The sequence below is a fragment of the Malurus melanocephalus genome, unplaced genomic scaffold (genome assembly GCF_030028575.1).
Source record: "Malurus melanocephalus ecotype Western Australia unplaced genomic scaffold, MMel_1.1 scaffold_46, whole genome shotgun sequence".
NCBI classification, from domain to species: domain Eukaryota; kingdom Metazoa; phylum Chordata; class Aves; order Passeriformes; family Maluridae; genus Malurus; species Malurus melanocephalus.
This window is the reverse complement of record NW_026623278.1, coordinates 1,643,676-1,662,301: the sequence shown is the minus strand read 5'-3', so window position 1 is coordinate 1,662,301 and position 18,626 is coordinate 1,643,676. Positions and strand designations below refer to the sequence as shown.

Here is an 18,626-nt window from a genome sequence, read left to right as displayed (position 1 = left end):
GACACGCTCCATCCCCCCGGTGTCCTTCTGTGGGATGAGGCAGCGGACAGAGCCACCGTCCCACCCTGAAGCCCCAGCAAGGCAGCCGGACCCTGCGGCGGGGCTGATTCCTGGGAAACCGGAGGCTGCTCTCCCTCCTGTGCGAGCAGGACTCCCCGTCACTCACTCGGGGTATTTTAGTAGAGAACCGATACATAACCAAGTTTTAATTAGGCTTTAATCCACTTTGCTACCAGCCTTCCCCGTCCCGAGGGCCCCTGCCGGCCGCGGTTCCCGGGCCTGCGCTGCCCTCTGCCGGGCTGCTCCAGCAGGGATCCCCGGCTGCTCCCGGCGCTCCGACACCCGCACATCCTCCGGCCGATGCTTCCCGGCTGCMAGGSGAGCGCAGCCCCTTCCCCCGGCTGRGCTCCCCCGGGGGTCCCAGCCCGGCCCCTCCGCTCTGCCCGTGCCGGCTGCGGCCTTTTCCACGTTCCGGGGAGCGCTGCCGGCGCGGTGCTGCCGGTGCGGCACCAGCCCCCAGCTCCAGGGAGAGGGTAAATCACAGARTCACAGAGACAGTCAGGCTGGAAACGACCCCYGAGGTCATCAAATCCMACCTCTGAACAAACACCACCACGGTAACTAAGCCACGGCAMTAAGCGCCATGCCCAGGCTTTSCTTGATCACCKCCAGGGACAGYGACYCTGGGCAGCCCATTTCAAATGTTACTTTGGCCTAGGGTAMTGTCACTTCAGTCTTTTCACATAGATCATTTCACTGTAAGATATTAACTAAAGACCTGTAGTTGACATAGAATACATTCTTTAGAAATTAACTTACATTTTCTGCAGGAAAAAAATTAAAASTAGCTACCACATCTTAGCCAGTAAGATTCAGTTCTTACTGCTTTSTCTTTCTGGAGCTCTSCAATCYTCATGACTGGAAAGGGAATCCTGCATGAAGTCTTTACCTCATCATGCTCTATTCCCAATACCTGCATTTTTAGATACCCAYGGTCTCAAAGCACTAAAGAGAAATAGGAAATGGTCTCTCACCCTCCACACTATAGGAAATTTGGGCATCAGTTTCTCACAGGCAGCTAGGGACTGTAGAGTCCAGATGACCACATCTCTGGTGACTGATGTGGTCATCCAAACCCACCCACCTGATGACTTTTTGCATACACATTGAAATACAAGAAATGCAATTTCAATATAAGAACAAGCTGCCTTACTGCAAGGGTAACCAAGCCCTGGCATGTGTTRCCCAGAGAAGTTGTGCAGTCTCTTCTATTGGACATACTCAAAACCCAACCAGACACACCCTGGAAGAGCCAGCTTCAGCTGCCCTGCTGTGAGCAGTGAGGTTTGACKAGACACCCTCCTGAGGTGCCTTTCCACCTCATTCACCCTGTGATCCAGTGACCACATTACTGAGCTCTGTGTGAGGGGCACTGCTTGGTTTTGACATTTGCCAGTCAAAAAAAAATGCCTTGAAATTCTTGTGTACAGAATTCTTTTCAGAAAAATAAGGTAAGTAAAATCCTCACGTTACCCCAATTCAAATGCAAACAAATATGAATACATTCCATAATTATAGCAGCAACTTTTTTTTTTAAACTTAGAACAGTTTCTTACCTTACAAAACTCATCATTCTCCTCTTTCACAGGCAGACAATTAGTATTTGTGCAAGAGTCTGAGTCTGATATCTCTACTGAGCTGTCAGCTTTTTCTGATCCATCACACCCATCAGTGGAATCACTATCCTTCTCCCAGCTGATGAGCTCCAATTCATCTAAAATAGAATATTGGTAASATTTTTTCTTAATCAGCATCTATGATAAGAATAAAGTCAAAGTAATACTACAGCTATCCTGAACTTGGTGGGAAATTGCAATATTATTTTTTACCTATATTCAACTGATCTTTAAGTATTTTGTGTCTCATCAAAGCTAAATSCTACCAGCAGAAAGTGTTCTATGAAGAAAGATAAAAATTACATACACACACAAAGTACTCTCATACATTCAACTGCACAGATAGGCAGGGTGTTCTTTTCAGTTTAGGTATTATTAATTTTCCCCTGGTTTACTTAGGGGCTTTTTTGCCCAGTTGCATTGGATTTTCCAAGTGTGCTTGTTCAGAATTAACTGTTCTAAGCAARTATCTTAAACAGCGTTAACCAGCATTTGCTGTTACGGGTGACCCTCACAGAGGAATGAAAAAGCTAGTTGAAATGTCATTGCCTAGAACACCATGCCTAAGTACACAGGTCTGCAAATCAAATCTGCAAGCACATCAAAGAGAGAATTGTTGAGGATGAATTAATAGCATAAGATGGAGCTAAAAAAACAACAAATGAAAAAGCCCCAAGCAAACCCACAATGCAATAGCAATAAACAAAGAGATGCAGACAGAAAGGCAGAACTTTTCTTCTACCATCTTCATGACCACGTGGTATTTAATGCAACTCCAGAAGTCCATTTGTAACTCCCAGGATCTACTGAAGCCCATGGAAATCTGAGCTGCAGCAGCACCCTCACCATTATTTAGGTCCAAGGGCCACAAGGTACTGAGAGGGATAATTTCAATATATTTTGTGCAAATGAGCAYRTTTGAAGGAGAAGGAAYRARAGCTTTTTKGGGGGYTGCTTTTTTTGCTTTTGTAAATGTCATATTTCTAACAGTGGAATAGTCATGTACAGGGGAGAGGCAGCAGAGAAAGGATGCACCTGCACAGTGCTCCAGGCACTGTACATATCCATGGAACTGTGGCAGTACCTTCTGTACTCAGCATTGCTACTATAATTTAAATCTAGATTCTACTAGTTTCTATATTGAACTTCCAAACTCTGAAGTCACCCAGACAAATAAACACACAGCTATAGTATTGCCTCYTTTTTCACACACATTACTGCATTTCTGTTTCTGACTACAAGGAAGCTTYATCAGAAGTTTTAAACATAGACATCAGCAACCAGGCAGCACAAAGAGGTTTCTCTTGAGGCTGTGTGACAAGTTGCATGTAACTTGTGATAACGGTACAAATTCCTTCATAAAATACAAGGCACTTTGTTTTATCTTGTCACACTGAAATACTGACACTGTGCCTCGCAAAGTGAACTTTATGTGAAATGGAACATCACTTTCAAAAACACTTTTGACCTACTGTCGCCCCACATATATATGCACACACACAGAGACACACTGTGTACAATGCTAAAATTAGTGTGTATGATGGTTATTTCAAAACACATGGAAATTACAGTTCTTTTACTCCCCACTGCTTTCAAGATATTTTTGTGTTTAGAAGAAAAACATGGCAATTATTGGATTTTCTCAGTAACCTTCAAGATATATAACACATCAGGGTTTCTTCAGTTACACAGAGGAATCAAATTTTGCTAACTTACAAGATAAAAATAAGCCTGTGTATTGTCTCTTAAAAAACAAAAGGAAGATTAAAACCTGCAGGATATACTTGCAGGGGACAAGTGAATGATATTAATGGTAGGTTAGAAAAATTCCTAATCAGCAACAGAYTGCAGTTTAGAAAAAGAACAGTCCTTCCTTTTCAAAAAGAARAATATTACTAGGAATTACAAAATGTAATTATCAGATATGTCAATGACAGTGTTATATAGATGATAAAAATACAGATGAAAGGAGAAGGATTCTGCATTTTTGTTTTAAACTTCAGGAGCATATTTAACTATCACACACAAAACAATACGTCACCAGTCAACCCATTTGCTCAGCTTGCAGCACTGTTTGAATTCTTTATCAGACATCCAGGATCCAGTCTAACTGTAATATTTCAGATCTAGCTGAAGTATTACAAAGTTAACCTTATTTTTTACATTAAGACTTCCTAACAAGTTCCAAAACAACTTATACATTATCCTAATTAACACTTACATAATAGAGCACATAAGCAAAGATTTTGCTGTCTCCAGCTGTACTTTTAAATCAATTTCTCTCCCCTCTGTCATTTCCTGCTCCATGAATTAGAAAGGAAGTTTTAAGAACTAAGCTTATGGCTGCTCACGCAGTGCAGCTAACAGGGAAAGCAAGGAATACTGTGTTCCAAAATGAAAATGCACACCACAGAAGATTATGCTATCTGCAGCTGYAAAGTCTGCTGTATGTAGTCAGTAGATGCAGACAACTGTGTTCCTTTATACCAAGGTTTAAAGTTTTTGTACATAATTTCTATTAAGTGCTTACTCTATACCCAGATAAAATTTATATGAAAAACCCTGAACCTCCAACTGATTTAACCAAAATAGGAATAGATCATGTCATTTTGTCAGAATGACCTCAAGGATGTTTTCATTACAGTACTTGAAACTGACAGAAGGTTTCTTGTTAAATCTTACATTTCAACTCACCTTCACTACTTCTGTCCTCTACCAATAAATCATGTCTGCTAGGCGATTCCTCTGTTTTGGAAGTGTCACTTTTTTTGCTGTGCAGCCTTGGAATCAATGTTTTATTTTCATCATCTGAAAAATCACTGCCACTAGAGGTCCATATTATGTCCTCAGCTTCCTTAGAGCTTTCAGCAGCAGCAGCAGCTCCTATAGAAAGTATTGACAAGTGTTAGATTGTAACAGAAATGCAATGATTTAAAATTTAAAAGTATTAAAAATTAAACTGTACTATTTTAAAAGGCAAAATTATCACTTCTGTTACTAGGCATCAGATTACTACTGAAGCATTAACTCACATGTATTTCTTACATATGCATGCATTCTTTTCAGTTTAGTTCTCCCCAGTAAATGCAAACATTTCATTTTATACAATGCAGTATAAAAAACAGTATATATACTGTGTCCTTCAGCAGAATGAGGACAAGTCATGACTGTCTGACATTTAGTCCCCCTACACAGTCCTAACACTCCTCCACTCCCCCGCATGTACACTTGTGAAATGCTAAGTGATTTAAAGAAAGACTGTCTTTAGAATTGTGGATTTGGGAACTCTCTGGCTTTAYCCAACAAATAACAAAGGAATAAAAGTATTCCATCAGTAGAGATTACTCTCCAGTTTTCTCCTGAGAGAAAAAAACCCCAGACTTCTCAGGTATTGCAAAATCAAGCTGTTGTGCCTTGAAGTAAGACATCTTAATTCAAATACCTTTCCGCATCATTTTTAATAACTAAAGCAAGGAGAAAAAAATTCATGCTTAGCATGGAGCATACAGCACTAGCAATCATAGGAAGGCAGAATTTTCCACCTCCTACTACTAATAAAATGTTTTAAGTAAATGGGAATTTAGACAACTACTGGGGATTTGGAATTAGGAAGAAGGCCACAGAAGAAAGAAACACAACCACATCTCCTCCAACAGAGAGAGGTTCTTCTTGGAAATCTAGAAAAGCTAGAACCTGAAAASGTAAGCAAAAAGTGCCCAGTAGGTCACCTACTTACATCCAACAGAAGCAGCACAGCTGCTGGARCAAGCAGAAATACAGACTGAAGAATACTACCCCTTCTTTCTTTCCTTCCCTCTGGACCCAAAAATAAAAAAAAAGGAAAGAACTGGAAAATCAGTAAGTCCTCCTCCCCTTTTTCTGCCAAGAGTTCTTTTCTTTAATGACAATATTAAGCAACTTGGGGGCATACAGAAGACTGTAAAAGCAGGAGATAGAAAAACAGAATTTTGTCAATCTACTGCTCATATTTACCAAATGTGTGTTCTCTCAGGTCTGCTTATTTGTCTAGAAGAAGACAGAATAATTTCACCCTCAATCTATACAGCTAAGAGCTATTTTTCATTCCCTYCTGATAAAAATGTGAAGGATTTAAATATCCCATCCTTGTTATAATACACAGCATATACRGCATCAGTAATGCTTCTTTCACCTGTTCAAAAGCAACAGCTGAGTGCCTGCAGCTTTGCAGAATAAACTTCTGGCACTCTAAGTGAATAAAAAAGCCCAAGCACAATAGCAACAGACTGTGTATCTTATAAAAATCAGCTTCGAATTGCAGTAACAGAAGAAGAAAGCAACCCATATTTCGAGTCAACTTCTCCCTTAATATAGGACAAAACAAAGTAACAATATTCTGACAATGAYAACAGGAAAAAATGATAACATACTAGATGCACTTTCAGCAGATGTTAACAGTGGTCCTAGATGCTTCTTAATCCTGGATTTCTTATTAACAAGTCTCTGGGACTACATTAAAAAGAGAGAGAGATTCAATCACTAAGACATTAAAATAATTTTAACATGTATCAAGATACTCAAATCTGTTGTTATTCACCCACCAAAGCTCAGCAGATMAATTTCCCTTTAATTTTAAAATCTTTTACAAGACTGTGATATAATGAATGAGGTATTAAAGCATGAGAACAGTAACATAAAAYCTGAATTTTCATAAATTTGGAAAAYACTAACTTACTGTGACTATAGCAGAAATCACAAGTGATCTTGAGAAAAACAAGAGCCAGTATTTTCAGCATTAAAATGTCAAAAGAGGGTAGTAACAGCATGCTTGATAAAGCACGTGCACTATTGAAAAGTTACAGAAAGAAGTACTTGGTCACCCTGTCTCTGATTTTACTACTTCCCATAAACTACGCAACACTGTGAATGCTCAGCACCAGAAGAGGAAACAGAAAAACAACTTGGCTGGTAACAATTTTCAGCACAAAACACTTCTTACTCAGAGATAGCTGAACACCTCTGCTCATGATCTGGCAGGATTTTCTACACTTAATTCACTATTGCAAATACATTATTTAGGTCTAAAAAAAGATCTTCAGATGCAAACTACAGTATTTTTGTCCCATATTTTTTAGCAAATATAGCATTCCACCCCAAATGTCAAATTATTTTTGCATCCTTCAGCATATTTTCTAAGTGATAACTGCTATCTAGAACACAACATATTAATATATGCTCAGCAAGTTACACAAACAAGTTAAGACAATGTCCTTATGTAACTGTGCTTTCCATTTTTTTTTGTCTATTTTGACAGTTGTAACAATATTCTGTTAGTTTGGAAACAACTCCAAAAGGTAACATACTATTCAGTCAAGCATAGAAATTCACTGTCAATTTGCATCTCCTCCTTACACAACTAAGGCAGCATTTTACCTCCAGCACTGAAGTGTTCTTAAAACCATCRCCACACCTAAGCCACGCATTGGAAATCGAAGTAGCAGACACTGACGTCCTGACATTTGATTTTTTCAGTTGTAGGGGTGTCTCATCTGGGAATGGTGTGTGTTCTGCATTCCAAAGTCTCTTCCGCTAGAAAAAGGAGAAACAAGACCATTAAAAACACTGTGCAGATATAATAAATTTCAAATTAAATTAACTTAATCTAGATTGCCCCTAGTATTTTCTGAACGTTTATAAACAAATTCCAATTTTTAATGAGTTGGGAGAAAAAAAGTCTCAAACATTTGCAAGCATCTTTTATGCAGCATTAAATAATAATACCRCCACCAATGTAATGAATACATTTAGTTTTTGATAAGACCAACTTTCTATTGGTCTAAGTTACATCTCGAAGTAGCTGACAACTGCTTAGTCAAGCTGCAAACATTACACAGAAACAGCTCAGTAACTAAATACTTTAACTAAAGTAATACAGCAACTAAATTACTTTAACTAAATAAYGCCTTCAAAGTCATATTTAATCTGATTTAATTTTGTTTATGCAGGAGATCAAACTAGATATCACTATACAGTTCACCATTAAAAAATAACCAAGCAACCAAAATACCCAGCCTCTTTTGGCTGTAAGAACTACATTTATTTTCATAACCATTTCCCCACCAAAAATGTTGCCTTCCCCTTACACTGGATGCCGGAAGTCATTTGTATTATTAGATAAGTCATGAAACAGGATGCTGATTAGCATCCAATGTTAATTTCATGCAAGAGACTAACATCTGAAAACAGCTGAAGATAGGAGARTTGCCTGTTATCACATCCAAAGCTAKCTCTCAGATTCAACAGTTTACACACAGAAATTGAACACGATAAACATCTTATCCTACTATGCTACTGAAACTTATCTTAGAAAATGCTGACTATATCATCTATCTGAATATGTCTTCATCTTCTGATATACCTACTCTCAAGCAACTACAGTTCCTACCTAAAAACAATTATTACTCCATAGTTAATCAGCACACACATCTTCAGGCAGGCTGGTCTATCAGGACTGTAACATACACATCACACATATGTGCAGTAAAAAAACAAAAAGTAGAATCATAGAATGTCCTGAGTTGGAAAGGACCCACAAGCATCATGGAAGTCCAACTTCTGACCCTGCACAGCCCCAAGAATCACAACATCTGCCTTATAGCACAAGYATTTGGCACTTTTTGTCCATTTTGTAAATGGCAGTGCATATTTSGTTTCCATTTGTTTTCCAGCTCTTGAGAATGAAACAAGCAGTTTCCAAAAGTGCACAGAGAGCAGCATCTTACTTCACCCCTCTAGTCAGACAGTCCTGCTGTGTATGGCAAGAAGACAGGGGAAAACAAATGAGCTTTGCAGCTTCCACTGATGGTAACAGAGCCTGCTAAAAGCCTCTTCTAAACCTGCTGGGGCTACTTACAACTCAAAGCAACCACTCATTATCATCAAAAGCCGAACTGTCCCCATAACCACTCCCACAGATATATGAAACGTATGACCTTGAATCTGAGGTGGTATTAAATCCACAATCAACAGCATTTTAATAAGGACATGATGTCAGGTAAGGAGACTGCAGCAGTTTAACAAAAAAGGTTAACATCACAACACAATGAGAATTTAAACATTGCTTCCCTCCCAGTGAAGATACTGGCCCAACCCTTAATTTCCAGAGTGCTTAGACAGGAACCTCTACATTAGTCTGTCCTCTTGGCAAGTGTTTCTGCTGGTTTTTAACCTTAGTGCTGGGAGTCTTGCTTATATGCCTGGTTTTGTAGCTTCCAGATTTTTGTGAGATACATTTTGCAGGTGAAGACTTACAGTATCAAATACAGTTCATCTAAGCTTATTTCTTTAATGAGATGCTCCAGTTTTGAGGAACTGGAGTTCTGCAAAAGTGAGTCTGTGCTGACAGCAGCACCACAGCTTGCAARCAGATTTACAGCACACCACTTTTGATGGTCTTATCTTTCTGATAAGCAGAAATGGTTGCAAATAAATGAAAAAGAAATGCACATAAATGCATGCACAAAGCTTGCATGAAGGCTTCATAATACACTACTATTGTTAGGAAGCTGCTTAAACACAGAATAGGGAGTTTTGAATAGGGAGTTTCTGTTAAGTTTCTCATGTTATTTTTAAAGTCATTTTTAAAGACATTTMCTGACAGACAGCAAACCTCTACTTCTCAGTACTGTACAATTCCAGTGGAACAAAGAAAAAGCATGACATAGAGGCAGGGGATGAACAGCAGAATGTGGCAGCTGAAACACAGCCGCTGCTGCACGACTGCCAAGATTTGCCAAGGRAACACCATATAAAAATCAGCAGCATAAAGGCTACATGTAAACTCCCTCTCCCTAAGTAAGAAAGTTTAGGGTGCATGCAGAAAAGACATGCTTACAGGTGACAAGCTTAAAAAAGCAGACTAATATAAACAGAACAAATACCTGGGTTTATGCTTAAATGGTTACACTTCTATTTAGAGTGCAATGTGACGTGGCATTGGTAGAGACTTTTAAACAACTGAGATTCAGAGCACTAGACAGTCACGGCCGTGATAGGCAAAAGAGTTTTCATAATAAATGACAGAACAACAGAAGAGTTTTATTTAATCCTGCACTCTATTAGCCTGAATAAAGGCAGGGCTGTTCAGGTTTTCAGAGCAGCACTAGAGTGGAGTTCCCTTGTCCCCTTCTTCCTTCCGAGCACTTACCACTCACCAGACTCTGTGCAAATACAGCAACAATGAACCAAACTGTCAGAAAACTTCTTYGGGAAGAAGCACTGGTTATATATTGCTGGTGCAGCAGCAAAGATACAGGAATCAGTGGGCCCACTCCAGCAGCTGCTTGAYACCATGTCAACTTAWTTACAGCCTGAAGAACCATCAGTAYTGCTGACAGTTCTGGTTAATTAATTCTTTGTTTCCCCATGCATCCTACTCCCCAGATTCAAGAAAATCTGAGAGTTTTGCTACCACCACAGAGAAATTTAAAGCCACTTCAATCATTGAGAAAACCTGAATACAGTCCCTGAAGTCCCAAACCAAAGAWGCAAAGAAATACATCCTTTCCAGATATTCCTCAGCTACTGCTAATTTCTGGCAGACATCACTTGGAGAGAAGCAAAAGAGAAGGACTTTTGATTGTTGATATTGACAACAATGGCTTTGAGTTCTGTGCTTTCAATACAAATATTTTGCCACCATTTCCCACACCCTAGATCACCTCAAAAAACTGAAAAAAAAGAAGAAACCCAAAAGACAATTACCCCATCCCAAGCCCCTTGTCAATTTAAATATCTCCATGTAAATACCTGATGTGAATTCAAGAAACTGAACCTATAGCTTCAATCCACAGTTACTGAGAGGGCCTGGGAGCAGGTGCAAAGGAGCTGACAGCAGCCTGCAGGGCCTCTGTTTGGCTCTTCGCCTTCAGACCAGATGGGACGGTGCCAATGTTGGGGACAGCACTTCCCCTGCAAAGCCACCTTGGGACAGAGTGGGGTGTCCAAGKACTTCTGCCACAGGAATACATATGCTGGTGTGCAGAAAGGGTAAGTTTTAAAGGCTCTTTGCTTCTGCTCCAGACTGCTTCAAGGCAGCAGAAAAACTAATATTTTAAGAAACTTACTTCTCAGGAATAAATATTTATAAATTAAGCTAATCTGAAGGCTGTGCTGCTCCCAAAGAAATGCAGCAACAACTGTGAGTTCTTTTAGTCACRAGTCACAAGGTTAATCACCTCTTTCTTTTAATCTGAAATAAAAATGGGGCACACAAAAAAATAACTTGTGTAATTTATTAAAAGAATGCATGACGTGTCTAAAGAGGTATTGGAATTAAAAAAAATCATCAAAACAAGCTCAAAAGAGCTAGAGCATGTAGACCTGGCATACATCATAAAATCAAAATTTATTACAACACAGAGTCAGACAAAGAACCTTGTGAATTGTGTAGGGTGTCAGAAGACAAAATATGACCTCTGAAATGTTGAGTTAAAAAGGGAAGAGTAGGATGGCTACCTCATATACAAATTGCCTCTGTTCACAAAAGCATTGCATTTTGTCTCGGGAGCAGTTCCTTCTAAATGAGTGGAAAAAAAAATTGACTCAATCCTGTTAGCATCCATGGAATAAGGATCAACCCCTCTTCATAAAAGGCATGGCAAGCAACCCTTAGCCCATAGTTCCTTTAGTTATTTCCAGTGAGATAACGGTAAGTCAGMCTGCACAGGTGCAGGTGTGAAGGAGGAAGAGGGAAGCACAGTGAACATGCACAGTGATTAAACAACAGACTACTGCGAGTATGGGCCTGGGGTGCTGGATTTGATTTTTAAACAGATGCTCCTACCTACCTGCTCAACCAACCTGTGTGGTTACTTATGTCCAAGACTTGATACCCAGAAACACCCCATATGAAGTCACTGGGACCATATGCAACAAAGGTTATTCCCTACAAGCTCTTTACACTCCAGACAATCCCACCTTCTCAGGGCTGTTTCCAAAATCCACGGGAAGAACACCCAGGAGTGCATGATCCAATACATTATCTACCTCATATGCAAGAGGCATTTCTTTGACCCATCAACTTCTCTAACACAAATAGCAAAATAAGCTGAAGGATAAAACTAGTAATAAAATGTTTCACTACATGAACTCTTCTTGCTACTGGCACACACATCCAAAAATTAGTCCCATCATGTAAACATCACTCAAAAGTATTCAAATACAACTGTTATATTCTCCCTGAAGAGAGTAGAATGAAAGTATTGAAAACCACAGCTCTAGTTTCCAGAGGCTGTTCATGTTTAAAAAAAAATTGAAGGGAACAATCACATAAAAGTACATAAATGTCAAACACTGACCAACAGCCATCCTCATCTTTCACCTTTGTTCTCAAAGGTTTCACATAAAAGCACCCATAACTAAAATCACTTTAGCTTGTCTTGGCCTTCTCAAGTCCAATTTTAAGATAGTACAAAACTCAATTTGACAACAGGCACCTCATCTTCAGCAAAACTCAGTATTCATGATATTCAGCTGCTGAAACTGTAATAATTGTTTTCAGTGTCTAGATAATAAAGTTTTTATTTAGTAAGAAAACATCCTGCATTTTAAATCCTCAAGTGAGAATTTAAATAAAAGYTGCAGACTTAAAGCCACAGTTATATCTTTTTCCAGCTAAGATTATTGTTTTTACTCCTATGAAAATCAGTGTGCATATTTTCCAAAGATGATTTACAAGAACACACGTGGTCCCTAGAAAGGCCCTTATCAAGTTTAATCATTCGTAAAAAAATCTATACTGCATGATCACAGTCAATGACAGCAATGATAACCTGCCACACCATACCTCCTTCCACTGTCAGTATGCACGTTAAAGAAATATTAAAACCAAATTAAAACCTCAAAATACTTTTCCCATTGCTATTCACATGTGAGATGAAACTTATAAAACACTCTTTTAAAGCCTTGCTTTGTGCTCATAATTCTTACTATACCAAATGAAAGACTATTCTCACTAATACTGACATATATGAGATTACCAATCAAATGTCAGGACTTTGTAACCCATACATCCTTWTTAAAGCATATAAATTATTATATGCTTGCATTGAAAAAAGCCMCTYGYRGAATAAAAATACTATTGAAGAATAMAACACAAAATGAAGCTATTCAAAATGTTTAGGATATAACAACAGTATCATACGTTTTTCTTACATATCAGGTTGGTGTGGGTTTTTTAATTAATTAACAGTGAGGCAGTAGGGTGCTGATCAATTTTAACTTGATCAGTACAAGTTTTCATTCACAAAGTAACAAGAAACATTATCTTTGTCAGCGAAAGAAACTATTATTATCAAGAGCTGTCACCACATTGCAACAAGAGGTGGTAAAATCTTGTTCCAGTTAACTGTGCAGTTTTTCACTAGTCAAGAACTCAAAACCTTTCAGAAGAAAACATGCATAGTGTCAGTATCACACGGTAACTTAACTGAAGTATAGCACTAGGTAATTTAAGTGAAGGTTATTTTTAAGCTTGCTGTTAACATTTTCTTCCATTAAAACTTATTTTAAATGAACTTATATTTAAAAAGTAGTTGAACATTCACACCATTGTAGACCAAATGCTTGAAGAATCATATCTGTCATTTGTCAACTACTTGTCAAGTCTGTATTTCGGACTTCTTACAGCAGTACCTCAATATTAGCATAAACACGGCTAACTAGAGCCAGCACATCCTAATTGCCACCCTGCGGGGAACATGCAAATTACCAAAGGAAAAACACCGAAAACCAGCACGGGGCGCTTTTCCTCCCTGCATTCCCACACCGGGAAGCGAATCTGCTCCAAACCGTACTAATCCTGGCCAACTCCCACAATACTCTTTTCCTCTCGAGTTTTACTYTCCCTGCACTTTTTCCCCGATGCCGTCTAAGCAGGCCGAGCTGCCCTSTGCCCTCGCTGCAGCTGTGCCGCGRTGAGTTTCACTGTCAGTGTTGCGCAACCGCGCACASCAGGACCGCGGGGAAGGGCCCGGGCTCCCGCCCCGCGTTCCCGCCCCACGTTCCAGCGTGGCGGGTCCCCAACACAGGCATAGCCTTGGAGCCGGATATGAAAGGGCAGCGAGGGGACAGCGCGGCGGCTGCTGCTCTGCCGCCACCGCCCCCCACCCCGGCACCCCTCGCAGCGGGGCCGGGGGGGCGCGGCTGAGCCGGCCGCCGGGGCGCACGGCAAGGCCGTCGCGAAGAGCGCAGGGAGCACCAAGGCTCGGCCCTGCGGGGCGGCGTCCCCCAGCCCGGCCGAGCCCCTTCTCCTCCCGTCCCGGTACCTTCCCGCCGGGCATCGCCCCCGGCGCGGCGCCGCGTCCCGGTCACGTGGCGGGGGAGCCCCGGGGGCGGGGCCGAGGGAACCCCTGGCCCGCGCCCGCCCTTCGCAGCTTTGGCGCCGCCGGAACCGCGGCTTTTGATTGGGCAGAGCGCGGGTGACGTCAGGAGAGGGCGGGGCTAGCGGGAGGGAGGCGCGGTGCGCACGCGCGGSGCGGGGCGGTGCCGCGGGAGCTGCTCCGGGTGGTGCTCCCATGGAGCACTTGATGCAAAATAAGTTCGCTGTTACGCCATTAAAATAAGATTTTTTTTTTTTAACTTCCTAAACAAAAATGAATCCGTTAAATTTACTGGCAAAAATGGTAATGTCGGTGCCAAGATGTAGACTTGGAATGGCAGCTGCTTTGCATGGACGTTCTCTTCCATAAAATGCTAAGTTGCAGCTAACACACACACACAAAAAAATAAAAAAAAAAGGCTGATCACCTTTGCAAATGTTTTACGGGTACGAGTGGAAACACTGGCAGAAAAGGGACTGATAAGTTATTTTTATATTGCTTTTTGGATGTTCTTGAGAAGGTCTCTKAGGCTGCTGGGACTGCTATTAAACATAATAAAAAAATCTTTGTGAAATAAGGTAGCTTAATAAGAATCTATAAAGCACATTTTGATAGAAGGTACTGCATGACTGMATTTTTATTGTTGAACCCTAGTTGCATATATCTCTATAGTTCAGAGTTTGTATTTTTTCCAAAACATCMTATGGCAAACAACCATCTGGCATTCACTTTATAAAACTGCCATTAATTAAAGTGGATTTTGCAAACATGAGAGCCAGAAGCATCATCATCCAAAACCAAAGACCCATACTGTCTTTGATTTTTATGTTCAAAACAGAATTAAAAGCATTGTGTTCTCCTTGTTCCAAAAATTTGCAGTATTTCTTTTGAAATTACAAGMCTGACAAATTAATTCTAAGATATATGCTCAAGGTGGTTTTCTTTGAAAAAGTATGTTATTGCACTACTCAGCTAAATAATCTTATGTTAGAGCTAAACCACAGAGAAGTRGACTGCAGAAGTCTGGTCTGCTTAGTGAGTGTATTTTTTCTGTACATAAACTCCTTCCAAGGATTCCAAGGTGCTTATACCTGGGAGGAACTTCTTTCTATGGAATCCCAAGAAAGTGACCCAATCAGCTGATTTCTTTTATTTGTTTCATGTTCTGCACAAACAAGTACTGAAACGACATGGAAGTAGAGAAAGCATGTGAGAAAACCACCCTATATATTAAGAATTAAAATAGAGATGTGACCTTTTAAAAATAACKTTTTTGTTTCATTATTTGAAATAACAGGAAGACAGAATAGTAAAAGACAAGTTTCTTGACAAAAGCTTATTTTTCATAATACCATTACATAATATTTCAAGTCCATTAAAAAATTCTGTGTGTTGAATTTTGGAAGTAATAATTAACACAAYTGGTTATATAATTTTCAAAGGACTGGTTTTTCAACTATATTTACAAGCATATCTGTGTTTTCACAGGCTTAAATAAGTTTGAGTCCACTGTTTTATCTGATGTTCTGATTGACTGTATTTGTGCTCAAGGTCAAATCTACTGCTGCTCAGTGAACCTTAGGAAACTGTGTACTTTCGGTATTTTTGCTGCGTGAAAATTCTATGAAAAACATAAAATTTCTGTTAGCAATAACAATTGATTTTTAGTGAAATTCCAGAAAACACTGCATTTTTTTGTTGTTGTTGGTGATGCTGTTGATTGCACCTGTTCCTTAGTCCACGTATGGAAAGAACTCTTTCAAAGAATCAAAATGTATTTTATACAGATGAGTCAAAGGACGAGGAAGCTTAAATTATTCAAGTTTGGCGCACTTGGATATATTGATTGAATGTGCCTGTCCTTCGTTCTAATGTGGGTTTATGGATTCATTTCCTCTTACAGAGCATTAAGTTAGAGCTTTAAAAGCTTTCCAGTTAACAAAGTCTGGGATGGACAATGTCAAATTCAAACACAGAGAAAGGTTTTTGGTTTGAGTCATTTCYTCAGTAAAGTTTTAAAAGTCACAAGCATCCCAGCCACTGAAATGGGSTCAAGTAGATGAAGAGGAACTCATCAAATATTTTGGAGTTTGTCTTTCAGGGTCAGATAGATTTTTATGAGTTTGTCAGGCAAGAGGTGATCCAAAGGCCCAGGCTAGATAGTAGACAGATCCCAGTCTAGATCCAAAATAACATTTTCTTCTGTAGACTGTGTTGCAGTTTGATCATTCCAGGCTTTCCAATGTTTTTAATGAAACACTTCAGTCTTTTTAATCCTCAAGCTATAATGTCAGTTCCACTTTAAATTAAATTGTACCATTTCATAGTATAATGCATCACTATACTGAGGCAAGCTGTAAACTGTGGAAGAAATGAAAAAAAAAAATCCCACAAAACCCCTCAGGGGATGGCAGATTGCAGTGAATCAAAGAGTCAAGTTCTTRTATTCACACCAATTAAAAATTAATAGCTGATCATTTAAGAATCAAAAGTGGAAATCGGTTTTCATTTAATTAACATGGAAGTATCTCTTTACCAGCCCTTGCCCCTGGGTTGTAAAGAACGAGGGGTTCCAGCCTCTGGAGTGTCCTGGCTGCTGACTGGCACAGAGTGGCTGCACACTGAGCCTCAGCCAGGTCACCTCAGCATCCCAGCTCCAAGTGCTCCCKATGGCATCTTGCAATGGCTGACATTTTTATGACTTCTCCTGTTATTACTCTGTGTCAGTGCTATAAAAGGAATATGAGTGCATAACTTTCTGACAGACAGAAACATTTGGGAAACATATTTGCCTACTTTTTATAAGATGTCTCTGTAGTTTAATGAGGTAAGTGCAAATAAAATAATATTTTCCAAGCTGAAACTGAACATCTACCATCAAAGTACTGTATTTTGGCTCTAGCTGATGAGAAAAAATGCAGGCAGATATTCAGACCTGGAAAAAGTGGCATATTTTAAAATTCAGTCATTAGACCAGTTTACTCCCAGAGAAGTTTTTCCTCTTATTTCAACAAGATTTTAAAATTACTGAATGGCCAATAACACTGCACTTTATAAATTTTAGTAACTGGATATTGAATTTCCTTTTTTAGGTATAATATTAATACTAGTTTAGCCTAATTGGTTTTATCATGACTGTGATGTACTCTTGCATTCAAGACTTTACAAACACTGTTCTGAAAAATGCCTTGCCCAAGGAAGAACAGTATGTTAAGAAGTGGATAGGGTAATACATTAATCCCTTCTTCTACTGCTTTGGACGCTGATCATTTTGGATTTGCTATCTATATGATTTTTTTTTTACTTCTTAAAGTAGGCAGGAATGTGCTATTAAATGCCTTCTAGATAAAGGCTATTSCATAGCAGGCAGCTTTAAGGTGGGGAATAAACAAGACACAATAAATTATTAAAAGCCAAAGTTGCCATACCAGGCAGTCTTCCCTATCCAAGAAGCTCCATCATTATTAATTTATTAATGTAACTTAGAGAGAGAAAAATGAAACCCAAGGATTTATTGGGTTATTTATTTATTTATTATTTACTTCTAATATTTACAGATATGTGTATATGTGTAGGTGTGTGTATATATTGTGGGCTGACTTGAGCCCTCATCTGTTTACCTACCATTCTGGTGTATAAAGAATGGAATTTGTCTTCATGTTTGGTTTCTATTTTTTTTAAAAAATACCATTTGAATCTGTGGAATGGCTATCTTTTTAACTTTTTCTTGCATATGGTGGTGGAACAATATGTTCACTCTTTCAAAATAATAAGTAAAGTAATTGTTTTTTCTCAGCACTGAAGACCTGAGAATTTCCTTGCTGATTTCACTGAACTCAAATCTGGCCTTGAATTATTTCCCTGGAGCTGCTGAAACTCATGTTTAGATCATTCACTTAATCAAGTCTGACCTGCTGCAAATGTTCCAGCCACAGTTGTGAAAAGACTTGAGCTTTTTCTGCAGTGGAAGTTAACTGTGCTCTGATTTGACCTTTTGTCCTAATGCTCGTCTCATCCTCTCTCAAGCTCATGAAATGGAAGTTTGTTCAGGTGATAATATTCATTTACCAGTTAGAGATCCTTACTCAGAATACAACTCGTTACTCTTCCAGGAAAGATGAGAGTGAATGTGCTGCAGCATTAAGGCTGCTTTTATTGCTCTTCCCACAGTCCTGCATGTAGCACAGACAGCTCGGATCACAGCTCAAACAATTGTCCAGAAAAAAACTCTAAATCACCTTGGACTGAAAAATAGAACCATAAAATAACTCTAAACGTATACATGGGAATGCATGGAGACAGTGAGAACATCCGGTGTAGCAGAAAAAGCGCATGGCTTGAGCTTGGATTGCACCTGGGCTTGGCCAGTCTGTGTGAGTGGTCTTAAGGGCCAACCATTCACCTGAATCATGATGCCTAAATCGAGAAAGTTCCTTAAATCAACAACTATCACATCAGTATTATTTCCACAGTATTCTCAAACCCTATGTGACTCGTGTCATAGCTTGCTCTGTGATGTTCCAAACTCATTCACCAGTCTGTTTCCTGCTCTTCAGTATAACTTAGGCTGCCTCTTTTGATGTGCTCGTTA

The 18,626-nt window shown here is 39.5% G+C and overlaps 1 protein-coding gene across 1 annotated transcript in view; it reads right to left on the bottom strand.

Annotated features, from left to right (window-relative positions):
• SPIDR (scaffold protein involved in DNA repair) overlaps positions 1-14,076 on the bottom strand; it is a 194,349-nt gene extending 180,273 nt beyond the window's left edge. The window contains exons 1-5 of the mRNA XM_057365036.1: positions 13,982-14,076; positions 7,089-7,244; positions 6,086-6,164; positions 4,371-4,559; positions 1,617-1,774 (exon numbers count right to left, since the gene is read on the bottom strand). Of these exons, the coding sequence (XP_057221019.1) occupies positions 1,617-1,774; positions 4,371-4,559; positions 6,086-6,164; positions 7,089-7,244; positions 13,982-13,996 (597 nt within the window). The 5' untranslated portion in view covers positions 13,997-14,076. The remainder of the gene's footprint in view (positions 1-1,616; positions 1,775-4,370; positions 4,560-6,085; positions 6,165-7,088; positions 7,245-13,981) is intronic.
• Positions 14,077-18,626: the final 4,550 nt, after the last annotated feature.